This window comes from Kogia breviceps, chromosome 1 (assembly GCF_026419965.1).
Source record: "Kogia breviceps isolate mKogBre1 chromosome 1, mKogBre1 haplotype 1, whole genome shotgun sequence".
Taxonomy (NCBI): Eukaryota; Metazoa; Chordata; class Mammalia; order Artiodactyla; family Physeteridae; genus Kogia; species Kogia breviceps.
The window spans coordinates 29,451,340-29,478,284 of record NC_081310.1 but is presented as its reverse complement, the minus strand read 5'-3'; the positions used below and the strand labels follow the sequence as shown (position 1 = coordinate 29,478,284).

General features: G+C 35.6%; 1 protein-coding gene across 4 annotated transcripts in view; it reads left to right on the top strand.

Moving 5' to 3' along the window:
• KCNK2 (potassium two pore domain channel subfamily K member 2) overlaps positions 1-26,945 on the top strand; it is a 166,205-nt gene that overhangs the window by 38,775 nt on the left and 100,485 nt on the right. For all 4 annotated transcript variants that reach the window (XM_067030603.1, XM_067030020.1, XM_067028904.1 and 1 more), the window contains exon 3: positions 7,472-7,589. In XM_067030603.1, the coding sequence (XP_066886704.1) occupies positions 7,472-7,589 (118 nt within the window). The remainder of the gene's footprint in view (positions 1-7,471; positions 7,590-26,945) is intronic.

Below are 26,945 nucleotides of genomic sequence, written 5' to 3'. Positions count from 1 at the left end.
TCTGGAGCTCATTTAGGCAGTGCTCTGAATCCCCACTCTTCACGCACCCCAAAACAATGGTCTGTTGCCTCTTAGGCAGTTCCAGACTTTTTCCTGGACTCCCTTCTGGGTAGGTGTGGTGCACTAGCCCCCTTCAGGGGGCTAGCCCCCTTCACCCAGCCAACCCCAGTCCTCTCCTTGGGCTCTGATCTCTGAAGCCCGAGCCTCAGCTCCCAGCCCCCACCCACCCCAGTTGGTGAGCAGACAGGCCTCTCAGGCTGGTGAGTGCCGGGTGGCACTGATCCTCTCTGTGGGAATCTTTCCTCTTTGCCCCCTGCAGCTCTGTTGCTGCACTCTCCTCCGTGGCTCCGAAGCTTCCTCCCTGCCATCCCCCGTCTCTGCCAGTGAAGGGGCTTCCTAGTGTGTGGAAACTTTTTCTCCTTCACAGCTCCCTCCCAGAGGTGCAGGTCCCATCCCTATTCTTTTGTCCCTGTTTTTTGTTTTTTCTTTTGCCCTACCGAGGTACATGGGGAGTTTCTTGCCTTTTGGGAAGTCTGAGGTCTTCTGCCAGCATTCAGTAGGTGTTCTGTAGGAATTGTTCCCCATGTAGATGTATTTTTGATGTATTTGTGGGGAGGAAATTGATCTCCACGTCTTACTCCTCCGCCATCTTGAAGGCCTGCCTCGTATTAACTTTAATTCTGCAGTAATAAGTGTTACACTCAGTGAAAGTTAGCATGTTTTTACACAGTGTTAATGAAAACATAAATACCATTCTCTTGTATGCTAATATGGAATTGGTATTTTATAGGGCAAAAAGTGCTTGGATATTGGCAATTTTACATGGTTCATCCAGTATTATCATTAGCTGAGAGCTGCTACTGGAATATTTTTGTGCGGCAGTATGCTAATATGGTATGTTTTTTAGGAAGTTATTTGCTTCCTCATTGGATTGTCAACAGTCCCAGTTGCTACTCTGACAGAAATATTTGACAGAAATATTATCTCATGCGGGGAAGCCTACAGCACTGCTTTAGTCTCCAGAATACCAAGAAAGGACACAAATGTGAAGAAGATGGTTTTGGTTTCTGGGGATTTTTCTCAGTGGTACAAAGGATGTTATGGGCTGCCTTTGTATGTAAGTTTGCCATGAAGCCCTATAATGCTACTTCTTGGCTGAACTTAATTTGATATGTATAATGGCCCAAGAAGCAGCCCCAGTGATTAGGACTACAATATGTCACTGACATTAGAAGAGAAGCTTCTTATGCAAAAGATGTCTATAAATAACATTTAAGACAAATATGTTTGGCTAGTAAAGATTTTCTGAAAAGCACCTAGGAAATGGATAAACAAATGTGACTACTCATTGATTCAAATATGCCGATCGAGGTTGCCTAGGATCTCCCAGTGCTGTATTTGAATTCTGAGCCTGTAAGAGTAAGGGCCATCCTGAGATACTCTCTGGTTTTATTAGCAACACTTTTTAGAGCAGTTCACATCATCTGGCATTAGGTAATCATGATGTTGCTGCATAGCCAGAGGTTAAGGATAACATGCATAAGGATCCTGCAGCTTTAGCAACAGTCCTCAAACATTGCTGCATATTATTGATGGTTGATGATGATTTTTTTGTGGTGTAACAATAAATAGCAATGATACCTACATAGCATCTTCCCACAAAATCATTTGGCAATAAGAGCATCATTATTTTGCTTTCTTTATTATGCATTCTTCAAGTCAAGATAGTCTTGTTTATATGGTTGAAATGGTCAGATGCAGTGTTGTGAATGTGTGATTTGACTTCTTTCCTAAAGGCTAGCCTCCACTCAGGATGAAATCAGTTCTTCCACAAGGAAGTAGTGACCAAAAAAGACATTAAAATTGTGTCTTACAGAAATTTGGCAAGAGAATACTCGTTCCCCTTTGAGGAACTGTATAATTATACAGATATCAGTATAATTATAATTGGATTTAGCTACTATATCAGTTTATTTGAAGTAATGTCCTTTTTCAGAGGAGAAGAAATGAGATCAATCTTAAATATCCAGTTAAAAGAAGTTGTCATCGAACCAGTTACACATACATCTTTGATGTAGCCCAGTTAGATGCCAGTGCCTTGTACCTGAAGTTTAGAATTCTTATATCATTTAAAATTTTCAAATTATTAATGTGACCCTACTTTTAGGATTATAGGTATGATAGCATATTTTAATGAAATCTTGGTTATGATGTTAACAGAGGATGAATTCATGGAAGGCATTCAGAACAGTCTCTATTGCTCTGGTGAACATGAACATCTGAGCAAAGGGAAAAAAACACGTGAAATCAGAACTTGTATTTTAAGATCCACAATATAACCTACTCTGAAAATAATATATTCTTCAGGCCTTCCCTGGGGTACTTACTTTATATATCTTTTCCCTCGATGAAAAAATAGCTAGTCAAGTACTTTAAAACACATGCTAAAGTTGTTCCTAGGCATTGGACACACAGGAACATTTTCATGATTGTCATTGATTGCCTTGAGTTCCAAGGCTATACTAGTCTCTTACAATTACAAATAAGTGTGTCTTACTGTTGTTCGGTGTTAAAGCTTTGATATAGTTCCAAAATACCAGATGACATTGAGACAGAAACTTCTTACAATTCAAGAATACACAAATTCACATTAGAACTCAGTGAACTTTGATTCTAAAGCCATCATTGTCATGGAAACCAAGATTTTTTATAATTACTTTTATGAGTAATTTATTCTTTATCCTCTCTAGGAAATAAGCCTCTCAGAGCTCTATTTCTTAAGTTTAAGCTCCTATTCTTGACTAGAATTGTGTATGCGATTGCCTTTCCTTAATGCACATTCTGTGATTGTCAATTAACTGAAAAGCAAAAACTGAGTGTGAATCCAGTCAAGGGTATTTTATACTATTTCTATTGTATGTTAAATTTGGAAATCCTCCCTTAATCAGTACTTCAGGATTAAATGCCTAGGATCCCACATTCTCTTTACCCTAACCTAAAAAATTCAACTTATTCATAAATTGTGAACATGACTTGATTGTCCACAAAAGTTACAGTTAGTGGAAAAGTGAACTTTTATACAGATGAAGTGATTGTTATTTTAATCACATAATATGGCACATACAGAAACAGTTCTCATGAAGATATCTGTTAAGTGCTCTGATGGCCTGAATTGATGTTGAAATTGTAGGGTCTCTTAGACCTGTCAGTGCACTTATCAAGGGCATCCAATTTCCAGTGAATGTTGACCAGGGGACCTCATACAAAAATATAAAATAGGGCTTCCCTGGTGTCTCAGTGGCTAAGAATCCTCCTGCCAATGCATGGGACACAGGTTCGAGCCCTGGTCCGGGAAGATCCCACATGCCATGGAGCAACTAAGCCCGTGTGCCACAACTACTGAGCCTGCGCTCTAGAGCCCATGTGCCTCAACTACTGAAGTCTGCGTGCCTAGAGCCCGTGCTCCATAACAAGAGAAGCCACCAGAATGAGAAGCCCACACACCACAATGAAGAGTAGCCCCTGCTCTCCGCAACTAGAGAAAAACTTGTGCACAGCAACGAAGACCCAATGCAGCCAAATAAATAAATAGATAGATAGATAGATAGATAAATAAATAGTCCTCTTTAAAAATATAAATTTACAAGAATCTTCCAGAGAAGATTTCTCTTCCAGAGAAAGGACCTCACGGTAGACTTATTCTCATAGTGATTTGACATATTCCTGGTTCCATCTCAAGCCTCTGTTGCAATAATCACAGCTCTGTGATAACTCTTTACAAACCACACATTGCCAGACATTACTGTCTCTAAGTCTACATTTGCTTCTTTTGGGTTTAAATAATTTGTGGAACTTATCCAAGTGTCTGGGTAATGCTGAACCTCGTCACTGACAAGCAAAAGAATAGGCTAAAATGATGATGCTAGCTATGGAGGCTATATTAGGTCAATTGTTGGAGGAATTAGCTTGCTTCTACTAAATAAAATAAGTTTACTTAATTGGGTGGAATCTAAAGACATGCCTTATCTTTTCTCATCTATACCACCTATGTTTTCACTGCTCTGTTGTTTCCGCATTGTCTAGCACCATAAAACATTGATAAATATTTTTTGAATAAATGAATGTGTTGAAGAAATGTCTATAAAATATAAAAATATACTTTTAAATTAAAGTACAGTTGACATACAGTATTATGTTATTTTCAGGTATACAACATAGTGATTCAACATTTAAATACATTACAGAATAATCGTCATGATAAACCTAGTAACATTCTGTACCATACAAAATTATTACAGTGTTATTGACTATATTCCTTTTGCCATGTATCACATCCCTGTGACTTATTTATTTTATGAGGAAGTTTGTACTCTTAATCTCCTTTATTTCACCCCGCTGCCTGCCCTTTCCCCTCTGGCAACCACTAGTTTGTTCTCTGTATCTATGAGTTTATGTTTTGCTTTGTTTGTTTTGTTTTTTAGACTTCATATATAAGTGAAATCATATGGTTTTTGTCTTTTTCTGTCTGACTTATTTCACTTAACATAATACTCTTTAGGTCCATTCATGTTACAAATGACAAGATTTCATTCTTTTTGATGGCTGAGCAATATTCCATTATATATGTATCCATCTATTGATGGATCCTTAGGTTGCTTCCATGTCTTGGCTATTGTAAATAATGTAGCACTGAACATAGGGGTACGTAACTTTTTGAATTAATGTTTTTCACGTTATTTGGATAAATACCAAGAAGTGGAGTTGCTGGATTGTATGGTAGTTCTGTTTTTAATTTTTTGAGGACTCACCATACTGTTTTCCAGATTGGTTGCAGAAGCATATATTAGAATCTGTTTTCTATTAAGCCTGGCATTTAAGAGATTTATAAAATTCTAAAACAATGCCTCTCTTCTCACTAAACCTTTGCCTTGGAAAACAATTATTTTTCATAAAAGTATGTTAACTTATTTTAACATGTAATAGGCTTATTGTAACTTTTACATGAATTAATCAAAACATTTTGAAAGTTAGAAATTCAAAAATATAAATATCAATAGTTATAACTCACATTCCAATGCTCCTTGATGTCTACAATAATTTTTGAGACCGTGAAGTGGTTCTGAGATAAAAAAGTTTGAAAGTTGCTGGCTCAAAGAATGGGCAATATATACTTGTGTATACAACAGCAATAACCAGTTATAATATAAAATGGAAAAAAAGTAAAATATCTAAAAATAACCTTACAGTCCTATGTGGAGTATAACAAAAAATGGTCTTTTTCAGAATGTGAAAGGAGACTCAGTAAATGGAGATTCACACCATGTTCTTTGATGGGAAGTTTCACTATTATAATAGTGCTCATTTTTCTTAATTAATTTATAGATTTCACATATATCCAAACAACAGAAATATATTAAACCTGTGAAAATGAAAATTTCTATAAAATTTAACTACATGATTCCTAAGTTTATGCAAGAATAATAGGTTAGTAACTGCAAAAAAACATTTTTCAAAGAAGGATAATCAGGGAGAGGGCCTGTGCTTCGTAACGGGAGAGGCCACAGCAGTGAGAGGCCCGTGTACCAAAAAAAAAAAAAAAAAAAACAAACCAGAAAGAACCAGCTTCATTGTGTGTTGTGCATATATGTGTATTCGTGTGTATTTAATATATGATAAAGGAAACATTAGTGTTCAGCTTCACTCAGTAGAGGATACATAAATGTAAACAAGTCTTATCAGTTCAGTAAAGATAAAATACTAGTATCAGAGGTAATAGTATTGCTAAGAATTTGTAAATTGCCAGGGGGCAATTATAAATTGTAACAACCTTCTTGGATAGCTACTTGCTACTATACATCAAGTGCTTTAAAATATTCATAATCTTCAATGTGGCAAATTTATTTCTAGCAATCTCTCCCACAAAAATATTCAGAAATGAAAAAATATTTATATGCAAATGTGTTCATAGCAGCACTTTTTATAATAAGACAAATTTTAGAACAGCATTTATGTCTACATATTGGGCAATGATTAAGTAAATATGGTAATGACAAGGAAAACCACATATAGAATAATATTTAATAAAAATAGAGAATACATTCATATAGTTCATAAATCCAGTTATGTAAAATGTGTAGCAGAATGCCAGGAGTAGATACCTTAATACATTAACAGTGGTTGTCTCTGAATTCTGGAATTATGAAAAATTTTTATCATCCTCTTTATGCCTTGCTGTATTTTCCTAAGTTTTTAAAATAATGAATATATATCATTGTAAAAGTAAATAAAAACATTACAATTCAATTAACTATTGAAGTTTCAATTTATAGTTTAAGACGAGTCAGACAACAGATTTTATATTGCATTTCAGCTCTGGATTACCTGTTCATTTACATCTGACAGTAACTTCAGATAGTTACTGTCATTAACTTACATGTCATTTACATGTCATTAACTTCAGATAGTGCCTCCATTTTCACGGTGTAGTTTTTGTCCATTTGCCAATAAACTATATAACTTTAAACAAGTCACTTTACCTTTCTTGGTCTTTAATTTCCTTGCCTATCAAATGAAGGTCCTTCCAATTTTAAATTCTGGAAATGAAGTGATAAAGATTTAAAAACTGTATTTCCAACAGAAATGTCTTTTGCCACCATCTATATGTCTCTCTTTTACTACACATTTTCTCCTAACTTATTCTCTTCTATGTTTGTGTTTCTGGAGTGCCCTCTTCCCTCCCTAACATCTGATGATTAAGAAGGGATCATAATATCATCTTTCTGTCTGTCTCAAAGCAGCATCCAGATTCTAGTGTTCCTATATGAATATTGTTGACTGTCATCTACAGGTCATTGATAATACTCATTGTCATAGAATTTATAAAAATCTGTAGAGATTCTAAGAATCTCTATATAAATGAACTGACTCAAGCTTGATGACGAAGTGCTGTTGTCTGTTCCTTGTCATTTTAGCCTGTTTTGTTGGACCTCATTGATATTATACTGTCTACTGCTATACACAACCCAGGCTTGGATACCTATGTTTACCATTCAAAATGACTAGCACTTTGGAAATACTTGTTTTTTTTATGAAGCGATTATATGGTATTTAAATTGTAGTTTGCAATCTGATATATTAACTCTGTGGTGCTTACTAAAAATTATTGCTATATTTAGTTGTTAATTCAAATAAGTTGCTAAATATGGTACTGGATGATGATATGAATGCATATCATAACAGTATGATAAGCTTTATGCAGATTCATTCACTCGATATCAAGTATAATTTTCTTATAATTTAATGTATTAAATTCTTTAGTGTAAAGTTTTAACCTATATTGTATACTTTAAATGGAAAAGCAAACCTTAGAATTGATTCTCTTTGTCTAATTGGTCGTCTGGGGTGGAATATATACTGTTTGATGCCTCCATGTGATTCATGTGTACTGATAAATTTCTTTTTAAACTTGCAGCAAATAGTGGCAGCAATAAATGCAGGGATTATACCTTTAGGAAACACCTCCAATCAAATCAGTCACTGGGATTTGGGAAGTTCCTTCTTCTTTGCTGGCACTGTTATTACAACCATAGGTAGGAGACATCTTATTCTGTTTTTTAATTTTGGTATAGCTTGTGAGCTAAAATTCACTTGTTTGAATTTTTTTACAGTTGGTCAAAATGGTCTACTTTAGGTAGAAAACTAGATTTCAGTAAATTGATTTTGAAAAGAGAGTTTAAACGTTTGAACAAAGGAATGATGGAAATGAATTAGTTATTGTTTCAGAATACTGAGTTGTTTAAAATCCATATGAAACTCGAGAGCAGTTCATTTGAGTCATTTGACTAGAGGATAGGAACATCAGGAAATAGCTTGAAATGATGATTTTTTTGGGGGGACAAGTAGTTTAAAATTTTCCTGCATCTTTGATTCTTTAGTACAGAAAGAAACGATTTGAGTACAAATTTGACACTCTTTTCATGAAGTTCTTATTTGATATCACGTTCTTCAACTTGTAAAATTTAACTCTGCATTTGAACAGATTGTTCCTATTCTTATATACTTGTCTATTGTGATTATTTCAGGCCTTTTTCATGCATTATGTTTTTCTAATAACACAAATGTATAAAAAATTAACAGTGAAATATTAAGATTACAAAAAAATGAAAGTTTAAGCCCTTGCCCTTTTACCTTTTAATCATGTTGTATGTCATACTGGTAGAAAGAGTCACAGTGGAACATGGTCTCTTTTTGGGGATTGACTGTGCATCCACTCAGCACCCACTAGGCAGCAGAATGGGTACATGTAGATGACATCTCTTCTGTTAGTTAGTCCTTCAGTGCCCAAGAAATATCCAGAGGATATAAATGCAGACCCCATAGTGAAAGCCATGCTTGCCATGCTGTGAGGATTGGGAGGAATTACAGCTGTCTTGTTCCATGGAAGGAGGTGGGTTTAAAGCATAATTTTCAATAAAGAGAAGGAAATTGACTCATCACAATTATAAAGAAAATATGTGTGCAAAGGGAATTCTCCCCTTCCACACATGCTTTTGATGAGATTTCCTCTCATGGGCTTGACCTCTGATTTGGGTGTGTGAATTATGATTCTAAAAGTTTTAATTTTATTCTTCAATGTCATTGATAGATTACGAAGTGTATACAGTTTTCAAATGAATACCTTATATCAAAGTCCTAAATAAGTGAACATGGACAATTTATGGATGAACTCTTGCTTAGAATTTTCCTTTGAGAGGAATTTGTAGTGTCCTGTCATTATGTGAATCCCCTGTAATGCCTCTTTGTGCTGGAACACTTGCCAGTGAAATAAATACCTTAGCATGTTGATTTTTGCCTTTGTTAAGAAGTCAAAGAGCTATGTTTACTCTTACATCTCCATCAGCTAGGTCAAAAGTTGTGTGGCTGCGAAAATCTGGAAGAATGGCAACCTTGATATCTAACCATAATAACAGGTTAACTTTGGAGCTTAGACATCTTGGCCATTTCTACTATGGAAATAACTGTTTATTGTGTAAACTACTTAGAGTCTGGAAGGAAAAAAAGCTCACAGACTGAGTGAGGATGGTTTGTTTCTGCCCAATGAAAACTCAAATGTCCACTTTATAACTCATCATGACCACCACTAAATTATTCTCCAAGAGACTTAGTCATTATACAGACTTAGTGTTGCATCCTATGTTTATAAACAGTCTCGATTTTTGAATCCTAAATTCAGTAAGTTTTGCAGACATATACTTCAACACATGAAAAAAATAAACTGTATTACCAGCCTTACCCCCAAATTATAGCCATTAAGCACAGTAGCTGATTATTTAGGTTGTTTAGGTAGCTGCCTGACAGCCCAAATCTCTTACTGTTCTATCTCAGTCTTAGGTGGATTAAGTCATTCTAGGTCACCGACATTTACTCCATGGTCTTCTACTCCTAGGTCAAGGCCATCTCCTCTGACCTTGGACTAGATTATGGTCTAGGGCAAGGTAAAAATTTTGGCCTCTTTCATAAGTCTCCATTTGAGAAATATCCAAGTCATTATTTAATAAAATTCAAAGTGTAATTATTAATATTGCTAATGATAATAATTGTGTGATCTTTGAAGTGGTTTTTAGAAATCATAAAAATTGTAACCTCTAGCACTAAGCTACGCTGTATTAGTTGTTTAAAAAATAGAACTTGAGACAGTCTGGGAGAAAAAGTTGCAGTTGCTCTTGTAGGGTGCCTGATACAGGCAGTGCTTCATGGAGCTGCATTGGCTGAACTGTCCCAGATTTTTCTACTCAGTGTTAACAATTTTTTCTAAGAAGTGACCCTTATTATTCATTAGAAATATGCCCAAGAGAAGTTCAGTTATACAAAATAGAATATTAAAATGTAAGACCTAATTTTAGAGAATCTCTTCATATATCTACACACTGTTTTCAAAATCATACCCTTCCAAGCCCTTCACACATTCCATTTCACAGTTGCACAGACTAACATCCATTCCTGACTATTCTTTTTCTCTCATTCCTTGCTTCCAGTTCATCAGTCAGTCCTGTTGGCTCTGCCTTTAAAGTAGATCTATAATTTAACTACTGCTCGCCATTCAAACTGCCACCATTTTGGTCCAACCAGCATCATCTCAGTGCCAGCATCCATGTAGAAAGAAGCCTTCTGCTCAGAAATATTCTCTGGATTCCAACTCATTCAGAGCAGACACCATACCCCAGTGCTTATTGCACCTAATAAGATGCAAGTTCTGGGATCTTTATGTGTTTGAGTCTTTTCTGTATCCCCAGTGCCTGACACATAGTGGGTGCTTAATAATTATTTTTGGAATTAAAAACAAATGGGGATTCTAAATGATATGAACTGCACCTTGTTGGAAATTACATAACACTAAATTGATAACTTATTATACTAAATTCTTAGCTCTTTAAACAGGCTTCATTACTAACTTTTTTGTTTGTTCATTTACTTATGCAAAAAATAATAAAACATGATAGTCTGCTACTATAAAGATAAAAGATAAATTATTTGAGCCCAGGTGGCACACAGACCAGTCAGGGAGGCCTGTGGGCAGATAGTCATTTACAATATAGCATGCCAGGTGCTGTGGCTTAAGAGCATTCGGTGGGAATGTATAGGAGTGACTCTGTACATAGATACTGGCGTAGGTGGGTGGGTAAAAAGGGAGCAAGGAATACTTCCCTTTCCTTGATAAATGTCCTATTTGAGATTGGAAAAAGAATTAGGAATTTCCCAGATGAATAAAGGTAGAATGGGAGCATTCCAGGCATCAGGAGTTCATGTGGGAAAGATTAGGGATAAGAGAGAATATGGTCTGTTTAGAAATAACAGGTCTTCTAAAGTTGTTGTTTGTAGTTGAAGGGATTCATCTTTAGAACCATGTAAATCATTAAGTTAACGTAGTAGCTCCTATTGGATCTATGCTACTTTTGCCACTGCTGGGAGTATAAAAGGAAATAAGAACACAGTCCTTGTTTGCAATCAAATTTGGGAGATAAAATTTACAATTAGGAAATAATGGAATAATAACAAAAATAGGTCTTGTATAATCAAATATTACATGGAACAATGGTTTCAGTGCTATAAGAATTGAGAAAAAGGAAAGAACATGTGGGCTGGAACGGGGAGGAAAGGCTTAATTAGAAAAGTTGGATTTGAACTATGCTTTGAAGAAAATGTTTTGGTTTAGATTGATGGAGGGGAAAAAGCCTCCCAGTCTGTGAGATAGCTAAGCAAAAACACCAAGAGAGAATGAGCCTGACTTATTTCAAGGATAGAAAAGTAAGTATTTGAGTAGCCCAGAGGAATTGTTTAAAGGAGTAATGGGAAATATTATTGACTGATTCACATGGGAAGAATACAGTTGAATGTAATTGGGTTTTTGAGAATTTTGGACCTACTGTACTAAGAACATGGATATTTTGGAAAGCGAAGTGACAGGCTAAAAGTGACATTAGAAGATGCATCTGTCAGGAAGAGGATACGTGGAGACTGACGGTGAGGGAACAGTTAGGAGACCATTTCTGTGATACACAGAAGGGGAGTGAGAGTATTGACTGGGAGGACTGGAGTTGGTGTTGAAAGATGAGATGAGGACAAAAGGTTGAAATAATTAGATGCGGGAATCAACAGGCCTTGGTGACTAATGCAACAAAGAGAGAGGCATCTAAATGTTGACTATTGAAATGAAATGAATATCTAGGCAGCAGGCTGGTAGTTCATAAGCAGTCCTAGTTGATCCTGTGAAGAAAAAGGAGTTTAAAATAATGGCCAAGATTTTATACATGGTGTTATATTAGGAAGCTTCATTTTAGCCGTCTTCCCACCTCAATTTTTATTTGTTGGTTTATTCTTTAATTCAGACAGACTAGAAAGACAAGGTGGACAGGCTCCCTCCGGAGCTCACATTGGGGTTGAGGAGACCCAACAATCAGTCAGTGCACTTAAAAACAAGACCATTATCAATGGCAGTAAATGCTCTACAAGAAGTTCATGGGCGTGATCAAGAGTAGGTAGTGGAGCCAGAGCAGGGAGTGGCAGGTGCTCTAAAGCAGACTGATTCAAGAGCTCTCAGAGCAGGTGACAGTTAAGTGGAAGCCTAAAGGATGAAAAGAAATCAGCCAGGGAAAGAAGAGTGCAAAGATGAGTTCAGGCAGAGGGCACAGCATGGCAAAGAAGAAGCGAGGTTAGAAAGATGAACGGGGCCAGCGGATGTAGGACTTGGTAGGTCATGACAATATCCTCAATTCAGTGAGAAGCCACTGAAAGATTTAAGCGGGAGTCCTGATGTGACTCAGGCTGCTGTTCAGAGGGCAAGAGGGAAAGCAGGAAGGCGAATGAGAAGATTATTGCATTACTCCATATGGGAGAAGATGTTGACTTGAACTACGGAGGTGGCAGGGAGGAGGATGAAAAGTGGACGTATGCATGATCTTAAAAGGAGAGTTTATGGATGGAGATACTCTTATCTCTGCGAATGGGGCCGTGGGTGGGGGCGGGGTTAGTGTTTTAAATTTTATTTTAAAGTTAGTAAGAAATCACTTAAACTCTAGGAAAGGCTGTTGGCAAAAATGATGTAATGGAAAGCTGTATTCTATTTTGAGGTCAATTTAAAGATTAGAATAAGATGTAAGGTGATTTTATTCCCTGAAGGCATTAAAATATAATAAAATTTTCCCCAGTGGAAAGTAAATTGGAATGCCCAGGACCGGACTTCCCTAAGCTTATCACTGAATCATCCTGATCTCTGAGTGTCAGAATGCAAATAACAAGACACCACTATGGTCTACAGCAACTTTAAGATCCCAAAGCATCATGTTAGGTCTCATGGAAAACATTTCCTTGGAGTAACATTTCTCATATTTACAAAGCACTCTTGTTTTCTACTCCTTGAGTTATAGAGATTGGATTCAGGTATATAGTTTCTATGTTTACTTTTTCTGTATTTTGAACCAGCCACTGGGACTTTCAATTTCCTTTTACCTAGATTGAATTATTGAATTGCTGAAGCTGTTATGACAATGGTCGCAGATTTTCTGCCAACTCTTATTTTACCTGTTTGGCATAATGCTTAATTATGCATTAGAAAACAGGGAAAAAATTAAAGAAAGATTAGAAAGAAACAGGGAAAAAAGTTAAACAAAGTTTTAACAAACAGTTCCAGATAAAAAGAAGAGCTCAATTTTGGAAATGTCAAGACTATAGGATGAAAAGCCTGTAAAGTCTATGCATATCTTTAGCAGAGAGTCTAGGACCTTTATGTTGGTAAAAAAGCTATAACTTAAAAGGTGAGGGGAAAAGGTGTAAGATCTTCTTTGTTTAATTTTGTAATCTCATGAAACCACTGTCTGAACTTGGAAATGAACAGACTTGAAGCAGTGGTGTAGAATTTGACAGTCAGCATTTTCCCAGGGGATGATGTCATTGCAGCTTTGGGTGTTGGGTGCTATCTTATTAATTTGGTACACTCATAATTCTATGGCATTTCACTAGTCTCTTGGCTGTCCTCTGAGAACTGCATATGGGATTTTGGAAACACTGAGCTTCCTTCAGGCAGCTTAAAAGGCAGATAATCTTGCAAGATGACTTCCAGCTCTGACTCCACAATCTCATTGCATTTTTCTTTATGCCAGTTTGTTAAAGTAGATAATTCTTTTTCCAAAATCTGTGATTCTGTTGTGCAGTTGAAATACAGAAGTTGAAATTAAGAAACTGTTTTGGGCCTTTGATGCTCTGTTTCTCTTCCCATCCACTAAAATTAATGAAAATAAAACCTATCTCAGGATATTAACATCAATTCCTACCATTCAGAACCCTCACATAGGTTTATTTTCTAAGTTCAAATGCATTTATTCTTCAGAGAAAATGCCTTCTGAATGGTAGTTAAGATTGCAGAGTGAAAAATTATATTAGATAGGCAATAAAGCAGAATTATTGCATAAATAGTATTACAGACTCCAAATCTTTTCTCATTACGTATGTATGTTAATCAGCACAAAGGTTAAATTCAGAGCACCTAGTACTCAGAATCCTGTGCTAGTTTGGAAGGGGATTTGGGAGCGTTAAGGATGTAATCTTCACAGGAGTGAGGCAGTGGTTTATTATTATTATTATTATTATTTGGTAGTAGAATGCAGAGCACGAAAGTATAGATATAAAAGAAACCAGAAGTGCCAGTGAGAGGAGGGCTGGCTATGGTATCTGCGTAGTAGTCACCCACATCTTGGGTGTGTTCAAGGCAGGAACTGCTTGTATCCTGTAACAAAATATACTTTTATATATTTTTGCCCACTTTTGAAAAGTTTGCGATAACATAGTTTTAATCTTCGGGAAATCAGTCACTGTCAAATGATGTGATCATGAAATTACCCCAAAATTGGAAGCAAAGAATTGTCATGAAGTTCATGCCCTGAATAAATACAGAATCTATTTTTAATCTTGTCATTTCCCCCTTCCCAACCACTATATGAAATGCAGCATGTTTGTCATACGATTATAGATTTTATGTAGCATCTCATTGACCACTATATATGCAAGTATTGCTCGGAATGTGATTAAAACTAGGTGAGTTTGATTATCAGAAAAATATTTTTGTAATGGTCTCAAGTATTGCGTTTGATAGGGAAAAAACGTAATAACATTTGTCTGGGCCTGTCTACTTTAAGCTTGTAATTATGCTACATCATATTTGCTTTCTTCCCAATCCTTTAAAAAACAATCTAGACTTGTGCAATCTTACTCTTGGAAAATTGGCATTGTTATTTATGTGGTACTGTAAAAATAACATGGTATTTACAAAAGAAGTACCTGTGCCAAATTAGGTCCATGTGTAAGTATTGTGGTTTGTGTGCACATAAGGTACGATGCAGATAATGACTAATTCTAAACACAAAGGAATTCCACGCAGCCATCTCTTGGTTCTAAAGTACCACTGGGGAAAATAATTGATATTATGAACTTTTGAAAGTCACAGGTCATCAAAAAATGCATGTTAATTACTAATCTTAAACTTCTTTCCCTTCTAACTTTATTAAACATGGGAAAATTTGGTTGATGTGTTGTACCTCTCCTCTTTAAGCTTAAGTTTCCCTTACTGGAGATGCTAACAAAGAGTGAAATTCCCAAAGGCAAGCAGCAAGAGAAGGAAAAAGAAAGAAAGGGCATGGAATAAATCATAATCAGCCTAAGTAGCTCCTGTTTAAAGAGTGCAGGTTTTAATAGGTAATTTCAGTGGTACCTGTAGATAACTTAATGAAAACTGTTTTTTGTTCTTTGTTTTTTTGAATAAGAATTAGGTGATTAGTATATAAGAAATGAGACTTCATCTAAAACATAGAAAAATGAAGGATTATTCACTTAATGATATTGAGGTAACTAGTTCCCAATATGGAAAAGATCACTTAGAACCATGCCTTATACATCAACATAAATTACAGTTGAATTCAAGAGTTAAGTTTTTCAAAAATCACTCCTTGGGAAAGTTAGAATAATTTGATTACTTATATAGATAGAGATGAGTTATGATAAGCTATGCTAACAACCAACAGAAAAAATAAATCACAGAAGAAAATATGTATTTGACCAGGTACAAAAATTGAATCTTCCGTACGCTTCCTGACACACATACACATTCAGTCACCAAGCTGAAACATCAAAATAGACAAAGCAGTTTGTACTATGAAAAAAGGTTAATATACATCACATATAATTCTAAATAGACTTATAAAAATATCAAATCATCATAGACAGTTAAAGGACAGATTAGAAATTGGAGGTTATTTAAACTATATGTTGCCTTAAAAATATAAGATAGATAGATAGATATATAATTCTACAAAATTTACGAATCTAAAAGCTGTAAGACGCCAAATACTTGTGCGAATATTATGAGAAGGGCACTTTCCTATATTGCTGGTGGCATTGTAAATTGATATAACCTTTTTTTGGAAAGCAATTTGGCAATGTGTTTCAAGAGTCATAAAAATGTTCATACCCTTTAACCTAGTAATTCTACTTCTGGGAATCTATCCTAAGGAAATAATCCAAAATATTAAAAGATGCCATATACTTGACAATGTTTATCCCAGTGTAATTTATACTATATAAAAATGGAAACCACTCAAACTGTCCCACATAAAGGCTATGCTTTAGTAAATTATGGTCCATTCACTCAATGGAATGTACATGAATATAAAATAGTGAGTATTATAACTCATTTATACTAACAATTCCTTCTCATGGTAAATCCTTTTCTGTGAGATCAGCTCATGTCCTACTTACTTAATAAAACTAACAAAGATGTCATGCATCATCTTTTTAACTGTTGGGAAGCTCTGTTTTAATATCATTTGATGCATAAAAAAATAGATGTAGACATGACCTCCTAATAAATATTATACTGTAAGTAAATAAAGTGCTGTACATATTCATGCAGACACTTAACCTAGTTGTACTTACATACTACAGCTTAGAATGAAAATATTGCTCCCTATTTTTTTCAAAGGAGTGAGTCAGTAGAAGGAACATCAGATTTCATTTCATAAAATTTAAGTTTAGGTTTCTGCCTTTGCTACTAGCTATGTTTATATTCTTGAGCAAATCACAGTTCTTCTATTATCCTTAATTTTCTTATTTGTCACATGGGGCTAGTGTTTCTCACAATCAGAACTGTTGTGAAGGTTAAATAAAGTTATGTATGTAAAAAGAGCTTGTACATTGAATGGCAGTATACTAATTTAAAGTAAGCTAATTTTGTTACTAAAGTAATTTTTATTAAAATTTACACTACATTTATTTCTATTACTAATGTTAACAAAGAAAGAAAATACATTCTTTCCTAAAGCTTTAATCCACACATTTTAATTCTTATAATATATATAATGTTGCCTTCACATAATTAAGGTTTGCTCAAATCAGTTATTCTCACAATGCTACGTGTTACATTTGAATAGTTTCTTCATCTATTTAATTTGTTTTGATCTAATGAAACGAGTTGACTTTAATGACATCTAGATAATCCAAAATGTGATCATCAGAATAATATATAATGAAACAAGGTGTTATTCTTAGTTGAATAGAATAAAAATTAATATTTTTATAAATCTTCTATATGATTTTTAAAAATATCTATGCCTCTATATTAGGATCTGCTAAGTTATTTTCTGTAGTAGACAATCCTCACATCTTGATGACTTTACCAAATAAAAAGTTTATTTCCTGATCACATTGTATGTCCTGTGTGGGTCAACAGGAAGTCCCTGCCCATTGTTCTTGCTCATAAGAAGGAGGCCATGGGAAATTGAACACTGGCTAATCATGCTTCATGTACATGCACACATTATTTTTACTCACGTGACACTGGTCAGACCAACTTCAAGAGTGTAGGTGGGGAGATGCTATCCTACCTTATGCTCAGAAGAACCAAGATATTTTGTGACAGCTCTAATAACTTCCATAAACAAATATACTAATTAGAGACCTCCTTGAATGTTATTTGATATACAAAGTAATTAAACATTACAATAAAATAAGTAATTAACATTACAATAAAATATAATATTTTGTGGAATATATATCTCTTAGATTTTTAAGGCAACATATAATTTATATTTTAAGGCAACATATAATATAAATTAAACATCATAATAAAATAAAGTAAAATAGTTTCTATTTTAATTTGCTTTCTCAAACTATGTCTCCTTAACTCCATCACTGCAATAGGATTTTCATTTTTCACATCTAATATTGTGCTAGTGAAGGAGATTGTATTCCAAAATTATCTCCCTATACAGTGGTTTCATCAGTGAAACTATCTCAAAATGAAAATAAAAATCAATATATAAAATTCTAATTTTAGCTTCTTGGCAGAGATTTAGCTGTCACTGGTGATATTATATAGGGATTCCATTAGCATTTAGAGTACAGTCACCCCTTGGTATCCGAGGGCGAATTGATTCCAGAACCCTCACAGATATCTAAATCTATGGATGCTCAAGTCATATAAAATGGCATAGTGGGAGGGAGACGCAAGAGGGAAGAGATATGGGGATATATGTATATGTATAGCTGATTCACTTTGTTATAAAGCAGAAACTAACACACCATCATAAAGCAATTATACTCCAATAAAGATGTTAAAAAAATAAAATGGCATAGTGATTGTATATAACCTACGAATACCCTCCCATTTACTTTAAATCATCTCTAGATTAATTATAATACCTAATGCAATGTAAATGCTATGTAAATAATTGTAAACACAATGTAAATTGTGTGGAAATAGTTGCCAGCATGTGGCAAATTCAAGTTTGGCTTTTTGGACTTTCTGGAATTTTTCTTTTTTTTAACATTTTTATTGGAGTATAATTGCTTTACAATGGTGTGCTAGTTTCTGCTTTACAACAGAGTGAATCAGTTATACATATACATATGTTCCCATATCTCTTCCCTCTTGCGTCTCCCACCCTCCCTATCCCACCCCTCTAGGTGGTCACAAACCACCTAGCTGATCTCCCTGTGCCATGCGGCTGCTTCCCACTAGCTATCCACCCTACATTTGGTAGTGTATATATGTCCATGCCACTTTCTCACTTCGTCACATCTTACCCTTACCCCCCCCCATATCCTCAAGTCCATGCTCTAGTAGGTCTCTGTTTTATTCCCGTCCTACCCCTAGGCTCTTCATGACTTTTTTTTTTTCTTAGATTCCATATATATGTGTTAGCATACGGTATTTTTTTTCCTCTTTCTGACTTACTTCACTCTGTATGACAGATTCTAGGTCCATCCACCTCACTACAAATAACTCAATTTCGTTTCCTTTTATGGCTGACTAATATTCCATTGTATATATGTGCCACATCTTCTTTATCCATTCATCTGTTGATGGACACTTAGGCTGTTTCCATGTCCTGGCTATTGTAAATAGAGCTGCAATGAACATTGTGTACATGACTCTTTTTGAATTATGGTTTTATCAGAGTATATGCCCCCTAGTGGGATTGCTGGGTTGTATGGTAGTTCTATCTGTAGTTTTTTAAGGAACCTCCATACTGTTCTCCAGTGGTTGTATCAATTTACATTCCCACCAACAGTGCAAGAGTGTTCCCTTTTCTCCACACCCTCTCCAGCATTTATTGTTTCTAGATTTTTTGATGATGGCCATTCTAACGGGTGTGAGATGATATCTCATTGTAGTTTTGATTTGCATTTCTCTAATGATTAATGATGTTGAGCGTTCTTTCATGTGTTTGTTGGCAATCTGTATATCATCTTTGGAGAAATGTCTATTTAGGTCTTCTGCCCATTTTTGGATTGTGTTGTTTGTATTTTTGTTATTGAGCTGCATGAGTTGCTTGTGAATTTTGGAGATTAATTCTTTGTCAGTGCTTCATTTGCAAATATTTTCTCCCATTTTGAGGGTTGTCTTCTGGTCTTGTTTATGGTTTCCTTTGCTGTGCAAAAGCTTTTAAGTTTCATTAGGTCCCATTTTTTTCTTTTTGTTTTTATTTCCTTTTCTCTAGGAGGTGGGTCAAAAAGGATCTTGCTGTGATTTATGTCATAGAGTGTTCTGCCTATGTTTTCCTCTAAGAGTTTGATAGTGTCTGGCCTTACATTTAGGTCTTTAACCCATTTTGAGTTTATTTTTGTGTGTGGTGTTAGGGAGTGTTCTAATTTCATACTTTTACAGGTAGCTGTCCAGTTTTCCCAGCACCACTTACTGAAGAGGCTGTCTTTTCTCCACTGTATATTCTTGCCCCCTTTATCAAAGATAAGGTGACCATATGTGTGTGGGTTTATCTCTGGGCTTTCTATCCAGTTCCATTGATCTATATTTCTGTTTTTATGCCATTACTATGCTGTCTTGATTACTGTAGCTTTGTAGTATAGTCTGAAGTCAGGGAGCTTGATTCCTCCAGCTCCATTTTTCTTTCTCAAGATTGCTTTGGCTATTCGGGGTCTTTTGTGTTTCCATACAAATTGTGAAATTTTTTGTTCTAGTTCTGTAAAATATGCCAGTGGTAGTTTGATAGGGATTGCATTGAATCTGTAGATTGCTTTGGGTAGTAGAGTCATTTTCACAATGTTGATTCTTCCAATCCAAGAACATGGTATATCTCTCCATCTATTTGTATCATCTTTAATTTCTTTCATCAGTGTCTTATTATTTTCTGCACTAGAATTTTTTTTTGAGTATTTTTGATCCATCGTTGGTTGACTCTACTGATATGGAACCCAAAGATATGGAGGGCCAACTGCATTTTAGTAGTGATCACTTATCATGATGATATAAAAACAGTCAAACCATTTAGGAAAGTAAGTTAAACGACTGAGTTTACTTTTGATGTAGAAGCAAAATTATGCAGGGGTCAGCAAACTATGACCCTGCGGGCAAAATCCCGCCTTCTTTCTGTTGTATAATTATTAGAACACAGCTACGTTCATTTATTTTAGTATCGTCTTTGGCTATCTTCATGCTATAATGGCAGAGCTGAATAGTACAACAGAGGCTATATGGCATGCAAAGCTGAAATTTTTTCTATCTGGCCCTTTACAGAAGAAGTTTTGCCAACCAGTGGACTAAAGAAAAGAGTGTAAAGCAAGGAAAATATACAATTTGTAAATAGAAGACCTGGATTTGTCTTGATTCTAATGTTATTCACTGTGTGATTTTGACCAGATCATTGAACTTCTCTGAATTATTTCCTCATGTGAATAGTCCAAATAACTTCCTTGTAGGTGAATAATAATAGTTGTGCTTGCCATCTCCCAGGATTTTATGAAAACTCAAAGGATAATATATTTCATAATGCTTAATTAACTACTGTGCAGTTAAAATTGATCATTTTAAAAGAATATTCTGTATTTCTCCATTTTTCCTCATTGTCCAATAAAGATTGAAGTGATCTTTGTGGTTCAATTTCTATGAACCTCTGGAAGGGTGACCCTCAAGGGCTTATAATCTTGTTTTTTGGAGAGAGGGCCCATAATGTATATCGGATTCTCAAAATGTCCTGTCATTCTCCAAAGGGTTTAAAGCCATTGGCTTGAATAATTTCTGTTTTAATTTTCAGACTGATAGAAAGTAACATTTTGTAGCACTTCAAAATTTGAGAAAAAAATACCACATTAGAAACATCATAGCAATATGCTCATGTAGATGCTGGCCGACTAAATAACTGCTTAGAGAACTGAGTATAGTGCTCAGAAAGAAACCATGTGAAAATACATTTCTAAAAATAAGAAAATCTTATGTTTCTGCTGAGCTCTGAGTGACATTATAGTGTCAAATATTTTCAGTTCTTCCAAACTCCTGCAGATTCTGAATTGTTTTCTGTAAACATGATAAGAAATGTTATGTTTTAGAAAACTAGAGTATTACCATCCCCATTCCTGACTTCTGGGTTTTAAAAATTCAGCCTTCCTCCTATTATATAATTATTAGAATATAGCTTCATCAGTTTGTTTTAGTATTGTCTTTGGCTGCCTTCACGCCATAATGTCAAAGTTGAATAGTACAACAGAGGCTATATGGCCTGCAAAGCCAGAATCTGGAAAAGACTATCTCTCTCTCTCTCTCTCTCTCTCTCTATCTATATACACATACACACACACACATATGTGTATATGCATATACACACACATATGTGTATAACTGAGTCACTTTGCTGTATACCTGAAACTAACACAACATTGTAAATCAACTATATTTCAATAAAAATTAAACAGAACAAAAACAAGAAAAGCATGCAAATGTAAGTATTTAAAAAGTGATACTGGATAAAGGAAAAAAACTAGACCAGGAAAATAGGCTGGGAATGGGAAGGCACAATTTTAAAGGAGTTTAAAAGATGATATTTCTTTTCCAGTTTTTTATATTACTTGTTTTCACTTTAGATTTGTGTTTCTAAACTGTGAACATAGAGTGTGAATGGGCGCCTCAGAAGTTCTTTCCACTTAATTCAATGTGGGCAGGCTTAGTAGCAGGATAACATAAGTATAGTTAGCTACCACTTAGTACATTTCAGTTCACTTCCTTCTACTGAGTAGAAATTCCTCCCATATTCTCTATCTATAGGCTCTGGATTGTTATGGAAACAAGGAAACAGTATTTTTATAGCTGTTGTCCTGAGCTATCTTTAGGAGTGTCTTGTTGATTTCTTACTTGCATTCCAGGATTAGGTTTTCTAATAGACTGAAATTAGGGTAAAGGACTTAATCTGAGATAGTCTTCATAGCTGTGAAGAGATTACAGAAAAGAGAAAAATGTATTAAGGGTTCACATTTAGGGCACGATCAGGCCTTCTCGTAATTGTCTTTTTTTGTGTTCGTGTTTCACTTCAACCTCAATGAGACTGTGTTAGATATTAAGTAAGGATACAAGGTAGTGTGGAACAGTGATGTTCATACTCCTTCCCTGTCCCCCACCCCTGGAATCCTTCATTTAAATTAAACCTTATGAATGTCAAATATATAAAACAGAAAATGGAACTATTTGTGCGTGTATGTGTCTGTCCATGGTGCGGCAGGGGTAGTGGGATGTATCCAAGAGAAGGCAGCCTGTTTCCATAATAGGACAAGGCTTGGAGGTCAGATAGGTGTGCATTTAAATGCTGACTGTGTCACTTTCAATTGCTCACATGTGTTTTACTTAACTTTTCCGAGCCTTGGTATAAATAAGTTTTGAGACATATTTTCCAGAATTTTACTTTGGGAATTAATTGAGGAAAATATACCCAAAGTGCCTAGGGTACCACAGTCCCACCCTTATAGTAGATTCTCAGTCAGTGTTAATTTCCTTTTATACATCTTTCCAGTTCAAATGTTCCCAGAGTTTGGGGGATGGGCTTTTCCACACCATCTTCTCCTAGTCCCAAGGCTTAGAGCACATATTCTACTGTCTGTGGGAAATTGTGGAAAACAAATTCTAGAAAGCAAAGGAAATTACCCACATAAAGCAAAGATTTCCGTTAGGTAGGACAGAACCAATAAAAATTAATAGCACATGATCAGTGAGTCACCAACTATTATGAGGTGGATTATTTGAGCTTCTGATGGTTCTTTCCTTGACAGAAATATATAAGAGGTATAGACTGGTAAGACCTATAAAACCCAAGAGACATTGAGAAGTCAAGCAAAGGGAGGCATTGAGAAGTTGAAATAACATGCCTGAGTCATGCAGTGAATACGTGGCATTAGTGGAGCTTTAAACCCACAGAGCTTGGCTGCAGGGTCAGCATTCATACCCTCTGACCTGTATCGCGTCATATGTTGAGAAAAGCAAGATATATGTGTTTTACCATAATTTTTTTGTGTATTGATGGTATTTGTTCATCTCTCCCTCCTAATGCTTAAGGACTTAGTTTCAAGACTCTACCTTTCTAGGTGAAAGGATGATGCCATTGTTACCTTTGGAAAATGTACAAGTAATTTGCAGAAAATCAGCTTGAAAAGCACTGGGCTCTGATGGATCCTCTAACACTTTTTACTTGTAAATATTGAATTGAGCAAGGTATATCTGCCTTTCCCATGTGTGAGAAAACCTTGTATGATACTTAGACTGATTGGCCTTACTGTCTTGATGTTGAGGATATGAAGCTTTTAAACATGAAAATGTACCTCCTTAATTTTCTTTTTTAGTGTATTTTTTTAAAAAATAAGATACACAAATAAATTAGTTTGAAGATATTTAATTTGTCAAAATCAAAGAATGCATGGAAATCTAACCTCATATCTGAGGTGAACCTTAAAAGGTGTTGGATGTTAAATTTAAATTGAGTTTAACCAATGTCCCTTAATGGTTTGGGTGATGTATTCTTTCATCTAAGTGACACAACTTCAGCTGTCGTCACTCAAGTTCAGTATCTGGATAATTATACATCTTTCAGGTTGGTTGGCTGTCACATTCTCTCTTTTTTCCTTTCTGACACTGACAGTAGTTGATGAGTTTTGAATTACTGCCCCAAGGTAATAGCCAAGACAAGCATAGTTCCTTACACCATAATTTCATGTCAAATTGTATTAAATATGGACCCTCAACACTTGAAAACTTTGCATTTTGTCTCTTCAACCTCTGCTACCTAATTACTACCAGTACTTCAATTTTCTTAGCCTCAGCTTTCCATATTTGTGTAATGATGGGGTTAGAATTCTATTGGCCATTTCAATTCTTACATTTTGATTTTGTTTAAAAACTTCAGGTGCCTTTTCCCTCTCAATTTGTGGTTCTTTATATTGTGAATATAGAAAAATACTAGGCCATCTCAGACAAGATACTTTCCATCAGTCCTGTGAGAGATGTTGAAGTAGTTCCTCCAAAATAACAGGCTTTGCCATGATACAATTATTATGTTTACCACTTGCTAATGAAGGATGAAATATCCGATAGCTGCCAATGCCTGCTTGGCTGTGACAGTAAACGGTGAATTGCAGTAACATAGAGCGCTTCGTCTATTATTTGATTGGTATCAAATAGCTGTTTTTGTTCCATGGCATAATCTGCACAATGAAAAGCGTGAAAAAGAATATTGGCTCAACTCCTCCTTACTCTAAACATGTTTCAGTGGGAAAAGTAGTGTCAGCATGAACATCACCATTTGTACCACCATTGTTTTCATCAACAGTGGACATTTCTTCAGAGCGCCACTGGCAGTACTTGAGCCATGCTTTATGGCCGGAAAAGTAACATTGGCTGGCTGATACTCACCGACTACTTGCCATGTGCCAAGCACCATACCATGTCCTTTATGTGTAGTATATCACATACTCCTCATTACTCTTTACAAATGGGGAAACTGAGGCACAGAGAGGTTTTTGTTTGTTTGTTTGTTTGTTTCGTTTTAGTAGTTTTCTCGGTGACAGGGTGGCAAAGCTAGGATTCAATCCCGTATATTTGGGCTCTAGAGCCTACAGTTTTAGTCACTATGCTATACCACCCTCAGTATCCTTGAGGGTAGATTTGAGTAAGTCTGTTTGCAATTGAGGAAAATTATTGCATAACAAAGACAGTGTAGCTTTCTTGGCAATTCAGATTATGAATGTCCTCCAAGATCCAACTTTCTAAAATGAAAAAAGAAAAAACATTTCCATTTATTATGTCTAATATATTCCTTTTAGAGGAATTGTATAGTTTTATCATTTGAGTGTTTACAGTGTTGAAGAAAAAAAATTAATGACACTCATTAAAGAATAGTAAGGCAGACCTTATTCAGGGCCACTGTGATAGGTGTAGGAACCACTGCAATAGAGTTTTGTAGTGGGGGAGAGAGATTGGACTTAACTCTGAATACAGCAAGGCAAAGTAGGGATTTATAGCCAAGGAGCAGGGTGAGGAATCAGTGGATAGAAAACTACTAAAAGGAAACACAGGGAGTAAGGGGTGATTTTAGCCAAACCGACCAAACAGGATTCTTGCTAAAGGCTTATCAGAGGTGATGGGAGGATAAGGAAACTAATCAGATATCAAGGGTGATCAAATACTGAGGATGGGGGATTCTGGCTAAACTGACTCAACAGGATTCTTACTAGAACTGGACTTTACAAAAAAGGACACGGGAACCCAAGGCTCAGTCAGAGGAAGAGCTCAGAAGAGCCAGACCAAAGTTTGGTCAAAGACAGAATGTTTTCCAGTAGCTAGTATGGTTTTCTTTATTGCTTTTCTTTATTGCTATTTTATTGTTTGATGTCATGTATGATCAGGAAGATAAGATCAAATTATATTGAAGTTCTTATAGGAAGATTCTTTTAACAATAACCTTTAAGGTGTGATTTCCAGAAAATGCATTATCCCAGTTCAGACCGCTGATTATAATCTCTCTCTACATGTGGGAAAATGTAAGTTATCCAGATTTCTTGCTAAGAAATAGTTCCCCACTTCCTTGATGCTGTTGAATCATTTTTCTCCCCTCTTGGGATAAGAGGAGAACCAGGTAAGAGGCAGTTAAATGGCACATGAATTTGCTGCCATTTATAGAAATATCATTTCATTACACCTTGAACAGATCTCTGTTTATTGGCTTGAGCTTCAGATGAAATAGTTGGCCAACATTTAGTGGTCATGTTTTATTAAAATGCACATCTTAAACACTTAGAATCCAGTCCAGAACAGTTAGATGCTCTCACTGTGGGAGGCATGTGGGGACTGAGAAGGACTTTGAAGTGAGCTGTTTTACCTTGTCCTTTGCACTCTAGGATGTTCTCACCAGTGGGATGGTGGGTGAAGCTCTAGCGCTACTTAAATGTGCTCTTACTCCTGCTTCCCTCACTGGATCTCCCTCCTTCCTCCCACATGTTTGCATAGCTGAAAAGAGGATAGGACGCAGTTCCAATGTATTAAATAAAAAGCTGGAAACAATATGCAGGTAGATTATTATTGTCATTCTTTGGCACAGTTCTTTTGTGAGAGAATTTTCCTTCAACATTTAGCTGCAGTTGTAGATTTTATAACTGTATTTTGTGAACAATAAAAATCAAAAAGCAACTTAAGATATATGTAACTTCCTATAGATTTGCCATTATTCAACCGTGATGTAGGATTTTGTGATGTAAGTTGCAGCTAAAAATAGCAAGGGAGCCATCTTGTGAAATACTGTTTGAACTGCAGGCCAGTGGCTTCTGGGCCAAGAGGAAGGCTGGTGATGTTAATGGTGAAACAAAAGGTCAGAACAACCCTTTGATTTAATTCCTTTAACTGACATATTTGTTTTGATGCACCTATACATTCTTTCCCAGCCTGACTAGGTACAACAGCAAGTACCTGCAGAATAGTATGTCGAGTGGATAGTTCATACTCCGGTTATTCAACAACTGAGCCCCCATAAGTTTGAGGAACGGTATTTGTAGCCTTGATCCCAAGTACGTGCTGTAAGTGATTGAGTTAATAGTTTAAATCTCAGCCTTAATGTTTAGTAAGTGTTTAACCTTGA